This window comes from Leuciscus leuciscus (genome assembly GCF_965113295.1).
Source record: "Leuciscus leuciscus genome assembly, chromosome: 1".
In the NCBI taxonomy this organism is placed as follows: domain Eukaryota; kingdom Metazoa; phylum Chordata; class Actinopteri; order Cypriniformes; family Leuciscidae; genus Leuciscus; species Leuciscus leuciscus.
In genome coordinates, this window is record NC_138725.1 from 20,120,020 (window position 1) to 20,133,651 (window position 13,632).

The 13,632-nt window shown below is 39.2% G+C and overlaps 1 protein-coding gene across 1 annotated transcript in view; it reads right to left on the minus strand.

The window, feature by feature from the left end:
- Window positions 1-524: 524 nt before the first annotated feature.
- The window catches only part of LOC309501752 (uncharacterized protein), a 183,773-nt gene continuing 170,665 nt past the window's right edge, over window positions 525-13,632 (minus strand). Inside the window, exons 2-5 of the mRNA XM_082173993.1 lie at window positions 10,747-10,969; window positions 9,447-10,362; window positions 918-1,014; window positions 525-640 (exon numbers count right to left, since the gene is read on the minus strand). Coding sequence (XP_082030119.1) covers window positions 945-1,014; window positions 9,447-10,362; window positions 10,747-10,804 — 1,044 coding nt within the window. The 5' untranslated portion in view covers window positions 10,805-10,969 and the 3' untranslated portion in view covers window positions 525-640; window positions 918-944. The remainder of the gene's footprint in view (window positions 641-917; window positions 1,015-9,446; window positions 10,363-10,746; window positions 10,970-13,632) is intronic.

Here is a 13,632-nt window from a genome sequence, read left to right on the forward strand (position 1 = left end):
CGTTTAGTTAGAAATATTATTTCGGTTCTTCCGGAGCTTGTGTAGTTCGCGGGAAGTTCAAACGGTTTACTTGTAAGAGTTGCCAGAAACTTAGTTGAAAGTCCGTTTCACTCGTAGGTAGAAATGAATGAGCACGAGGCAAGACTTAAAACAAAACGGAGAGAGAACAATATTTGAAGAAGTAAAACGAAGAGCGACGAAAACATGAAGAGACAAAACAATGGAGAAGACCAAACGTGAAGAAGAGACGAAACGTGAAAAAGAGCAGCGCTCTGATCTTGTGATCCGTAACCCCTCTAGGCGGATGTTAACCAATAAGAACTGTTTTCCTTTGGCGGGAAAGTTTTTATGACCCTTTGTTCGGGCAAACCTCTGAATCATGTAGTTTGATTGGATGTTTAACACAAATCTTTTTATGTCTCAGTTGAAAGTGTTACGGCCTCTTCTTCAGCTCCTGAACATGAAAGTGTTTTTCCGGTGTCATTTTTCTGGTGCTCTTCTTCTGAATGAGAAGGCAGAAGTGATCTTCCCGCATTGATCACATGTGTAAGGTTTCTCTCCGCTGCGGATCCTCATGAGATTCTTCAGACTTGATTTACATTTACACAGATTTTTCCTTTCTCGTTCGCGTCCATCAGGTCTAAAAGAAACATTAAATCAAGTGAGATTTCAAATGAGAAACAAACGTTAAATGAAAAGTGAAGCTCAAAGTCAAGATCACTGATGAGTTCAACAGTCATTTTAATCCCATCAAATCTGGTGGACAACTGCTGTGCACGATTATGATCTATTTTAATGTCATGAAGATGATTTGTGTTGTAAATCACTAGTTTGGTCATGAAACAATGTAAATCTGGTGAGCATCAGCATGTTCTTCATCATGAGGAACGAATGAGGAATCAAGAATAAACACCAACCTCTTTGTTCTTCAGTATCTTGATGTTTCATTCTGCAGGTTCTGGATCACTGGCGTTGTCTCCGTCCTCTCCTTCCAGATGCTCTCTGGCAGTTCTGCTAAAAACAAACAAGTTTCATTTCTAACAATCATGATGAGAGAGGAATAATCAATATTTCAGACTTTGAACTAAGTACTAAGTACTGTTGTAAAGTTTTCTTTCATCGACGCAAGACCAAGGAGACATTGGGATAGGCACAAGTGATTTATTTGGATCTTCGCTGTGTGTCGTCTGTAGTGTTCTTCCAAGTCTAACTCAAGACAGTTGCCTTGCAAATTTATAGACATTTAAGGGGAGGGATTTACATTGAGGTTGAACAAAGCATGCAAATTAAGTATACAGGTTTAAGGAACCTGCCTGACTCCAGCGTGTTACCAGTCTCAGTCCAATCAGCATAACCATTCAAACGCATATGTTCTAATTAGATTAGATGATTAGATTAGATTCAACTTTATTGTCATTACACAAGTACAGGTACAAGGCAACGAAATGCAGTTTAGGTCTAACCAGAAGTGCAATAGCAGCAAGTGCAGGATATACAGTGGTTCCATAAGTGCAGAACATGGATATGTACTGAATAAATATAGAGTTGAATACTATTATAAACAAAAATTTACAGATAGATTTGTCCTATGAATATAATATACAGATAACTATTACTGTGAACAGAATTTACAGCTAGATATGTACTGAATATAATATACAGATGGCTATTACTATAAACAGAATTTTACAGATAGATATGTACTATGAATATATATATACAGATGGGTGTTACTATAAACAGAATGTGAGCATAATATACAGATGGCTATTACTATAAACAGAATTTTACAAATAGATATATGTATAAGTTAGGCTAAAATGAGCAGTATAACAATGGATTTAAAGTAGTGCAAATAAAGTTTGGACAGAAGCTATCCGAGTGAAAGTGCAGTGGAAGTAATTGCATATTACAGTTAAAGTATGGTATTGCAAATGTATATGTAAACAGTCGGTACTGTAAATAAACAGTCGGCAGTGCAAATTGAGCATATTCCAGTCAAGGTAGTAGTGCAAGATGCATATGTAAACAGTTGTTTCTGTAATAACAGTCAGCAGTGCAAATGAACATTATAGTATTGCAAATAACAAATAACAAAATGGAGGCAGGTGTGAGGAGGGAGAGGAGAGTCAATCAGTATATGAGGGGAGTGGGATCAATGAGGGTTAGAGTTTAATAAAGAGACAGCTCTGGGGAAAAAACTGTTCTTTAGTCTGCTGGTCCTGGTCCGGAGGCACCTGAAACGCCTGCCGGAGGGCAGGAGAGAAAACAGTCTGTGGGCTGGGTGAGAGGAGTCCTTAAGGATGCTGCGAGCTCGATGCAGACAGCGTTTCCTCTGGATGTGCTCGATGGCAGGTAGTGGAGTCCCAGTGATGCGCTGGGCGGTTTTCACCACCCGCTGCAGTGCCTTGCGCTCTGCAACAGAACAGCTCCCATACCACACTGTAGCACAGTTGGTCAGGATGCTTTCTATTGCACAGCGATAGAAGTTCACCAGGATAGTGGAGGAAAGCTGATTCTTCCTCAGTGTCCTCAGGAAGAAAAGGCGCTGGTGAGCCTTCTTGACCAGGCTGGAGGTGTTGGTTGTCCAGGTCATGTCCGCCGAGATGTGGGTCCCCAGGAACTTGAAACTGGAGACACGCTCAACAGCCATTCCATTGATGTGGATGGTGTCGTGTGTGCCTCTTGACACTTTCCTGAAGTCCACGATGAGCTCCTTCGTTTTGGTGGTGTTGAGGAGCTGGTTATTTTCAGTGCACCATGTGGCCAGGTGCTTGATCTCCTCCCTATAGGCAGTCTCATCGTTGTTGCTGATGAGACCAATCACCGTAGTGTCGTCCGCAAACTTGACGATGGAATTAGATCCGTACACAGGCTTGCAGTCAGAGGTGAAGAGGGAGTAGAGAAACGGGCTTAGCACACAGCCCTGTGGTACACCAGTGTTGAGTGTGATGGACGTGGAGCAGTTGGAGCCTGATCGAACATTCTGGGGTCTGTTGGTCAAAAAGTCCAAAATCCAGTTGCACATGGAGGTGTTGATGCCCAGGTCTCCAAGTTTGGCTATTAACTTAGTTGGGATGACAGTGTTGAATGCTGAGCTGAAGTCAACAAACAGCATGCGTGCATAAGTGTTCTTATTGTCCAGATGTGTGAGCACAGAGTGCAGTGCCATGGAAACTGCATCCTCTGTGCTCCTATTGCTACGGTACACTGTTAACCCTTGCTGTAAAAAAAGCCGTAATTCAGACAGTATCATACCATTTTCCATTAAAACAGTTATATACCCTAGAAAACAAAACTAGCCTACAGGAATATACTGTAAATGAACAGTGCTCCAAATCGACACTCAGAGGCTGTTTTCCCAATCACACCCTATACCCTCATTCACTATTCCCTACATTAGTTCACTAATATAGTCCACTTGAATGAAAAGAAGAGAGTGAATTGAGAAACTGATGAACACTGATAAGCAGAATCACTGAAGGACAGAGAAACAAGAACAGAAAAAGAGAAACACAAGAACTACAACTGACTTCCAGTAACACTGATTGTGAAACCAGTTTACAAACCAGTTTATGATTATTTATTTCATACATGTACAAAAGTTATTGTTGAGAATTAACAGAGATTTAGTTAATAATAAAATTTGTTGTCACCATGATGGAGATCAGTATTTGCTTTAGTTGGTCTCTTGTCCCTTGACTTCTTACCTTGCATCTCTCTCTGACTGCTGTAACAGTGAGTTTATAAAACACATTTGATATGGCAAGAAAAAGTCAAGAGGAAGATGATCAGGTGTTTTTGTCCTTTTGTGATGATGTCACAATCATTTTGGACTACCTGATTTTCAGATTTTTCCTGTATATATTAATTGAATTTATGGGTATTTCATATTTAGAATATATCTGTGTATCTACAAAATGAAATCAATATTTCTATAATCATGTCTTCTGAAAAATAACATTTATATAGTGCATTTAATTTTATTTTACTCCTACTTGGTTCAGACACACACAGATATCAACAATCAGCATATGAATCTCAACAATGGTGAAAAGTTTCATGTCGCAATGCATGCTGGGTTCCAGGATAATATAAAACTCCCAGCATGCACTGCTGCATGAAATAGAAAGAAATATTGCCACCATTGTTGAGATTAATGTGCTAAATTGTGCTATCTCTGTGTTTCTAAAATATAGTGTAGCTCTGTTTTTATTTTGGTTTATGCATGATGTGTTAAAAAAAATTAGTCATAGTAATTTATTGCTGTAGTTTCACAGTAGTGGTAATGTAACACTTTTGATCGAGGATAAAACTCTGAATGAATAAGAATTAATTCCTTAGTGAATGAACAGGCATTATGATGATTTTGTCATCATAAGCATTACAACCGCAATCATTCATAAACTGTGTGCGCACAAGTGTGACTTGCAAAAACACAGCTCAAGCAGCAAAAGAAAAATGAATGTTTTAGCATCAGCATCCCAACTAAAGCAAGCACTGATCTCTGTAATGGTAACTTCAAACAAACATTTTCAATAACAATTTCTGTATGACAGAAACAAAGTCATACTGGTTAATAATAAGTGTAATAATGTGTAATGGCTGGAAGTCAGTCGTAGTTATTGTGTTTCTCTATTTTCTGTTCTTGTGTTTCTCTTTTCTTCAGTGATTCTGCTTATTAACAGCAGGTGTTCATCACTAATGCTCACAATCACTTACATGTTCCCTTAATTATCTCACTGCAACACTGCGTCAGTGTTACTTTTTACTCTTTGTTGTGTGGATTTCCCTGTGGGGTTGAAAGGGTTAACAGTGTAAGATAAAAAGACACACCCACAAAATGTATTTTAACAGTAATAAACTGTAAGTTATGAAACAGGTTTATACTGGCAACACTGTTGCCAGTAGTTTACTGTAAAATTTCATTTTTTGGGTCACCATTGTGCAGAAGAGTAGAGCCTGTGCTTCAGTCCAGGAGAAGATCTACAAATATTGATGAAATGCTGCATGTTGCTTTATTTAACAGGCGGTGACTGTGTAGTTGCTGGTCCAGTGGAAATCTCTTTATTTACAAAAGTTTTGTTGTGGTTTCAAATGAAATAAGTTCACAGTTTTACTTTGCTCACGTTATTAATGCATTATACATTTTAGTTTAATACATGTAAATGACAGTTGGTCAATTTAAGGTTTCTGCAAGTGAAATTAGTTAACTCGAGTTTTAGTGCATTTTACAGTAACATACTGTAGATTACAGTAAAGAACTGCACAATTAACAGTAAATTACTGGCAACAGTGTTGCCAGTATTTTACTGTAAAAAAAACCGGTAAGGTCTAACAGTGTAGGCAAACTGGTGTGAGTCCAATGTGGATGGAAGAGAGTCTTTTAGGTGTGCCAGGACCAGCCGCTCAAAGCACTTCATTACGATGGGTGTGAGTGCTACAGGGCGGTAGTCGTTAAGGCACTTCGGGCTGGAGTGTTTTGGCACTGGCACAATGGAAGTGCATTTAAAGCATGTTGGTACAGCTGCTTGGGCAAGAGACAGGTTGAAAATGTCTGTAAAAACCCCAGCGAGCTGCTCCGCACATGCCCTGAGTACGCGTCCAGGGATGTTGTCTGGTCCAGCAGCCTTGTGCGCGCTGATCCTGCTCAGTGCATTGCAGACATCTGTGGAGGAGAGTGTGATCGGCGGGTGGTCAGCTGAGGATTTGAGCTTGGTGGCAGTTTCTCTGTTGTCTCTTTCAAAGCGAGCATAAAAGTCATTTAGCTCGTTCAGGAAGTTGACATCAGTGGCTGCGGGGGTGGAGTGAGAGGGTTTGTAGTCACTGATGGCCTGAATGCCCTGCCACATGCGCCGAGGGTCAGCGTTGGAAAAGTGTCCCTCTATCTTAAGCTTGTAGCAGTGCTTGGCCTCTTTGATGCCCCTTTTCAGATTTGCTCTGGATGTGCTATAGGCTTGTGCATCTCCTGATCTGAAGGCAGTGTTGCGTGTCTTCAATAGGAGTCGCACTTCCCTGTTCATCCATGGCTTCTGATTTGGGTATGTGGTGATCTGCTTCTGGGTTGTAACACTGTCAATGGTGGTATTGATATAATCCAGTACAGAGGAGGTGTAGCAGTCAATGTCCGTGTGAGAGCCACTGGTGGCTTGAGAAGCAAACATACTCCAGTCTGTGTGTAGAAACCTTTCCTGGAGTGAGGAATCTGCCCCCGCAGGCCACACCTTGATGGTCTTCACTGATGGCTTCACGCGATTGATGAGAGGTGCATATTTGGGGGTGAGGAACAAAGAAAGGTGATCTGACTGTCCCAGGTGGGGGAGGGGTGTCGCGACGTAAGCTCCAGCCATGTTTGTGTAAACATGGTCTAAGGTTTTGTTTCCTCTGGTGTGACAGGAAACATGCTGGTGAAATTTCGGTAGCACTGACTTTAAGTTTGAATGATTAAAATCACCCGCAACAATAAACGCAGCTTCCGGGTGAACGGTCTGTTGTTTACTGATGGCTGCGTGAAGTTCTTTCATAGCAAACTTGGCATCAGCATCCGGGGGAATATAGGCTGCAGTTATAATAGTGGAAGTGAACTCCCGCGGTAGATAAAACGGTCTACATTTAACCATGAGAAACTCAAGGTTAGCTGAACAATGTCTCCCAACAATAGCAGAGTTTGTGCACCAAGCTTTGTTAATGTAAATGCACAATCCACCACCTCTGGTCTTACCGGAGCCATCTAATGTTCTATCCGCCCGGAATGTATGGCGTCCCGCTAGCTCAATAGCGTTGTCCGGTATTCCGCTGTTTAACCATGTTTCCGTGAAAATTAGAACATTACAGTTCAAAAGTCTCTTGCTGTATGTGATGTTGAGTCGAATCTCCTCCATTTTGTTCAACAGCGACCGTACATTGGCAAGGAAAATGCTGGGTAAAGAGAGCCGGTGTGGTGTTAGCTTTAGCTTAGCTCTTAGTCCTCCGCGCTTCCCCCGCCTTTGTTTACGATCTCGACGCCGCCTGCGAGCACTTCCGCCCGGCCGGGCAGAGTGCATAGCCCCGGGTGTTTTGGCGATCTCAGGAAGGAGTCGAAGGTTGTCCATAAAACTGTCGGAAATTCGCAAACCAATATCCAAAAGCTCACCTTGGGTGTACGATGTTAAGGCACAACTGTTCTGCACGAACAGACCCGAAATGAGCAAGAAAAATACTACTAAATTGCAGAATCTGGAGAGACCGCGAGCCTCGCGATGTACTCGCGCCGCCATCTTGGTTCCTGATCCAATCAGATCAACGATTCAACGTCTGGGCTGTGGCTCTGAGTGAAACTGGGACTCCAGAGCCATTAAAGACAATAAGGAGAAAACAGGAATGGCAACTTTGCTGAGCAGAATCGTTATCTCAACCTTAAACGCTAAATACAATATTCTTCACCGTGATGTTATGTAAGGAAGCATATCTGAAATAGATTCTTAAATTTGTAACCCTTCAGTACTAAGGCTAATCACATGTTGAAAAATCTAGTGACCTTGATCATGTAATTTAAGATTATCAGGTTTTGTCGAAGCCACAACAACACAACAAACAAAACTAACATAAATCACCTAGTGCTGAAACAAGCCAAGTTTTCCTAAACATGAAAGTGCTTCATATTCAGAACACGTCGTTCAGATGCATGTGTTGTTTGCTCTGATGTGGCATTCCCTTTGTGTAACTTATTAACCTTTATTTAACCAGGCAAATCACTGAAGAACAAGCTCTTATTTTCACCAACAGCTTGACAGGAGAGTTAAAATCATTTAAAACATTTATATGTGATAAAAAAACACTCACTGGTAGTTTATTAAATGCAGAGATTGAAATATATGATTGTAATTTCAATGACTTTTGAATCACATTCTTATATTTAATGGTTATATCCTTATCAGTAAATGTTAGAAAGTCATGTGTGTATTTCCATTTTCCTTCAATGCTTGTCCCGAGAGCGAGTGAGTCTCTGTTCAACTTTACAAGGCGAGCTCCAGGACCTCAAATTGATGAAGAGCAATAATTCTGACTAAAATACACATTTGTTTATTCTACATTAATCTACATTGTTCATAGAAGATTAACATGAAGGATTTAAAACCCACATTTAACGTCTATGAAAACAGAAACTGTAACTAATGTGTCATATAAACAGAGATGAGTTTCTAAAACATTATCAATAATTCTAATAACATACTAGATGAGATGGACTTGGTAATTGCGATGATGTATTTGTTGATTTGTTTACTTTTCTGACAAAATATATACAGTATATATATATATATATATATATATATTCCAGCGAATATTCCATTCTCTTTACTCTTAAGTATAACACATAAACTGTAGTTTTAAATCTTCGGTCTACTGTTTTCCTACACTTTGAAACATTTAGTTTTACAAATGGTTTAACAATCAATGTTTAGTTTAACAATCTTTGAAGCATGAACAAATCATGGTTTGGTCATCACATTAAAAATAACATTAAAACTGGATAATATTAAATAAAAATTGAAGAGCTGTAAAAAGTGTGATGGACTTGAAAGTTCTTGATTAGTGCTTGAATTTTACTCTCAAAAGGATGTACGAACCCTGAAATCAATAATGTAAAAACATTTGACTATTTCTGCCACAATACCATGGTTACACTGAGCATTACTACATTAAATCCACAGTGAAAATTTGAGATTTGTGGACTTAAAAGCCATATTACTTAAAACTTCATGAACTTGTTCGTTCAAGGCACAATGTTTCTCTTGGCTTCCAAGTCAGTGCCCATGATTTACTCACTCTCAAGTCATCCTAGGTGTGTATGACATTCTTCTTTTAGACAAAAACTATCGGAGTTATATTTAAAAAAATGTCCTGGCTCTTTCAAGCTTTATAATGGATTATAATGAATTTCCATTTACTCGCAGTCTAGAGCCCTGTATAGTGCTTTATTTCTGCTTTTACATGAGCGCCACCTACTGTCAGAGAGCGCAAGTTAATAGATATCAATCAATCAACAAAGTGTCCTGTGCTCACCACACACCGGCTATACATGGAGAGGAGAGATTTGGCTATAGAGTGATGTGTCAATTAGATTGACATGATTTTTCATGCGTTGCAACTGAGCACGTTGTTTGTATTTGGAGCTCCGTCAAATTGATTCATAATCCTTGATTTTCTTCTTTACACTCATTTACAAACGAACATTTTCTATTTTTACAGCGTGTGAACATATCTCCGATACTATTCTCTATAAAAAACAATCGGATTGCTTTGATATTGCTACTTATATCCAACTTTCCGAACTTCCGCTACTAGCTTTAGCCCACTAGCATTGCACGCGTGGTCTCGCCTATCGATAGTCTTATTATTAGAGTGATGTGTGTCTAACTTACACAGAAGAGACTTTGTTGCTCAGCACATGAACATAAACTACTTACTGTGATCTCAGACTGTGTTGATGTGGTTTCTCCACTGTATGGATCTTCATGTGTCGCTTCAGGTGAGTTTTAAAAGAGAAACTCTTTCCACACTGATCACACGTGTGCGACTTCTCTCCAGTGTGGATCCTCTCATGTGTTTTCAGAGATGATGATCGACTGAATCTCTTGTCACAGTGTGAACACTTGTAAGGTTTTTCTGCAGTGTGGATCCTCTCATGTGATTTCAGATGTGTTGATCGACTGAATCTCTTGTCACAGTGTGAACACTTGTAAGGTTTTTCTCCAGTGTGAATTCTCTGGTGCTGATTTAAACTGTCCGCTGTAATAAAAGTCTTCTCACACTCAAAGCACATGTACTCTCTCACACCAGTGTGAATTTTCTCATGTCTATGTAAATATGGCAGCTGTGAAAAACTCTTTCCACACACAGAACATGAATGCGGCTTCTCCCTCATATGAACTGTCAGGTGTGTCTTCAGGTGTGATGTACAGATAAATGTTTTGCCGCATTGATCACATGTGAATGGCTTCTCTCCGGTGTGGATCCTCATGTGAACATTAAGGTTTGCTAATTGACTGAAACTATTCCCACATTGATTGCATGGGAACGGCTTCTCTCCAGTGTGAACTCTCATGTGAGCTTTAAGGTATGATGATTGTGTGAAACTCTTTCCACACTGATCACATGAGAACGGCTTCTCTCCAGTGTGAACTCTCATGTGACGCTCTAGACTATGTTTGCTTGTGAAACTCTTTCCACACTGAGTGCAGGTGAAAGATTTCTTGGCTCTTCTTTTCTTTAAAAATGTCTTTTTAGTCTTTGAGCGACTCAAAGGTTTTTCTCCAGGTTTGACATGATGTTCCTCCTCCACTTCACTCAGTTCTTCACTCTCCTCGCTCTCTTCCATCAGGTCTGAAATCAAAGAAAAAATGTATTAAATAAAATTTTCAGTACATCAAAATAATTGATTGAAAGAAATATAAATTGAAAGGACATGAAAGTGAGCCCTAAAGTAATAGTAGAAAGTAGACAACTGTTATAAAATATTATGATAATTTGATGCCTTTTTATAAATTGATTATTTATCAGTTAAAATAGTATTAGCTTGATCTGATGTTGATAATCAATATAAAAATGTCTCAAACCTCCCTTTACTGACCATTTGTTGAAGAAAAACCCAGAACATTCTGTACCCATTTCATAGTTTAACTGCATATCTAAATGTGATGAAGTGCTTGAATGTTTCTAATATGAATGTTCTTCAGCATCATGAATGAATGAAGAATAAACACCAACCTCTTTGTTCTTCAGGATCTTCAGTGTGTTTCATTCTGCAGGGTTCTGGATCACTCATGTTCTCACTGTCCTCTTTAATAAACTAAGTCTTTGCAGATTTCAGCTCTTCCTGATGCTCTGATGCTCGTCTTCACTTGTAGCTGATGGGAATTTACAGCATTTATTGGAGATTTACTGTGGGAGGAGCTTCACTGACCATGTGACTGATGTGGGAGGAGCTTCACTGACCATGTGACTGATGTGGGAGGACCTTCATTGATGATGCAATTTGTGTGGGAGGAGCTTCACTGATCTGCCCAAAATCTATATATCAGTTACTGAGTTTGTTTTTATACTAAATGACACTTCTATGCAACAAATAAATGGCTATTATGATCATTTGCAGAATGCATTTTTATAAATTGATTATATGTCCTTGAAACTTTCCTTGAATGAGGTAAATGTATCTTCCAATTATTATTTTAAAACATTATCGAATCTGAATCCAGAGACAAATCCCATTGTTGCCATATTTTGACACCAACTTTGAGATTGATATTTATTTTACTAAAAACGTTTTGAATTATTAATGGCCGTTCACACTAGACTTTTCCTTGCACTGACTTCCATTCATACGCATGTGAAAGTGGGACACCAGAAACACAAGCTCAAGTGAATTACCCTGTGAGAAATAACAATCCATTCATTATTTGTATTGATAATACTAACATTATTCTGCTTCTTCATTAAAATGCAGGTATCTAGAAATAAATAAAAGAATATAACTAAATATGAATAATGGTAAGAAAACAGTTAAAATCACACAGAAATAAATGTACATATAGTAACCAACAATTATACCCTCAGTCTGCTGACACCAATGAAATGAGCTTTAAGTGTCAATTAACAGGAGATCTGAAGACATCAGCATAATAAATGAGGTGAAAACAGGAACTATTGTCATGAAATAAAGAGTGTTTTCAGCAGATCTGTTAATATTGATGAGCCTCAGACTATCAACACTCATTCAACAAGCCATTCAGGATCATCAGCAGATCATCTCACTTTATTCTGAGTGTTTGCTGTTAGAAACACATTATTTGAGTCAGGATACATGACAAAGGCCTGTACAAAACTCTATTGAAAGACAATACTCTTATTTCTTAAACTATGACATGGATAAAACATCAATAACACAAAACAATGACACTCATCTTCCTCAACCACTACAGATTACAGCAGCATAATGTCCAAATTAATCTAAAAATATAGTTTGATCGTATAACAACTACATTAAAGGTGCTGTAAGCGATGCCACGCGTTTTTTAGGCCAAAACATTTTTTGTCACATACAGCAAACATCTCCTCACTATCCGCTAGCTGCCTGTCCCCTGAACACACTGTAAAAAAACGCGGTCTCTGTAGACACCACAGGCTCCACAAACGGCAACAAAAACAAACTGGGCTCACCCGCACCATGAAACATAACAAACAGTACTCCAGCCAATCACCGACAAGCAGTATTGGAGGGTGGGGTTTGGGGGGGTTAGTTCGCGTGCACATGAAGTGGGTGTGTGGACTGAGGAGAGAGACGCATGAAGAGGGAAGTTTGAATTATGGCCGACACACGACCAAAGAGACGACGTTCCGATGAACAAATTGCAAAGAAGAGGGACAAGGATAAGGGACGAGGATAAGGAACGCGCGAATACCGAATTTACATCGGAAAAAACTTCGAAAGGTGGCGAGAACTCCGCCGGCAGAAGGGCTTCCGATCCACATTCAGTTGCTCTGTTTTTGCAGAACAGGTAAATCCATATTTCTTTCTAAACTGACGTTCATGTTCGCCAAACCAACACAAGGATATAATTAGCTAGAACTATGCAGTCAGCGTTAGCTTTGGTGAATACAACATATATGTTTCAGCTAGCGATCAATCTCTATTGTAAATGATCAAGCAAATTCACAGTAGGGCGACAATTTGTGTGAATGATTGTTTTCACCCACGGTTTGTTATGAATTTGAATGTTCATTTATAGGCTGTTGACAACTTTGACTAAATTTGTTTACGACGCCGCCGTTGTTTATGCTCACTGGGAAACGCGAAGCTAACGTTATCTTGCTATTATTGCGTCCTTGTATGGGAGCTATAGTTATAGCTTCAGGTGGTGAAACGATTTTAAAATAATGTTTCTCTTTTTCTGCATTCTGTTCTGCAATATATAAAACCCTTTATCTAACTTGGCGACATTACACATTGAATGAAGTATTCAATGTAAACTCAGTAAAACGTAACTTTGTTTGTAGTGACTAGACTTTCCTTTATGCCGGAAGGGAGGGGAGGAGGGAGGAGACGGGATGAGGAGGAGGGAGGGTCTAGCTAGCCTCCGTTTTGTTTGACAACAATTCGAATGTCAACAAGAAGTTACGACTCCCAGCATCGCTTACAGCACCTTTAATCACTACACAGTAAATTTGAAATCCGGAAATTAACACCAATATACTTCATTTCAACACTTTAAAAGTGTAAATATGGGAACAACCCTCAAAGTGTGAGTTCGACACTTTCAAGACTCTCGCAACACCGACACAGAGTTACAACATGAACACTAAGAGAGTAAAATATGAACACCTATTCTGCATTTCCTACTTTAAAGAACTGTAAAATACACTGACAAATCATGTAATCTAAAAAAATAAATTCACTTTGAAATAAACACATCACTCTCTATTTCTCTTTCAAAACAATCCAGAAATTTAAATTGTAACCTTAGTCTGGGATCATAAAAGTGGTTTTCTCAAAGTAGTCATTAAAATAATCTTCAATGGATTTATTGACAGCCAGCAGATGATTATAGCTGTCTTCCTGAGTGTACAGTATATGTGTACAGGGGACATTTTCGTATG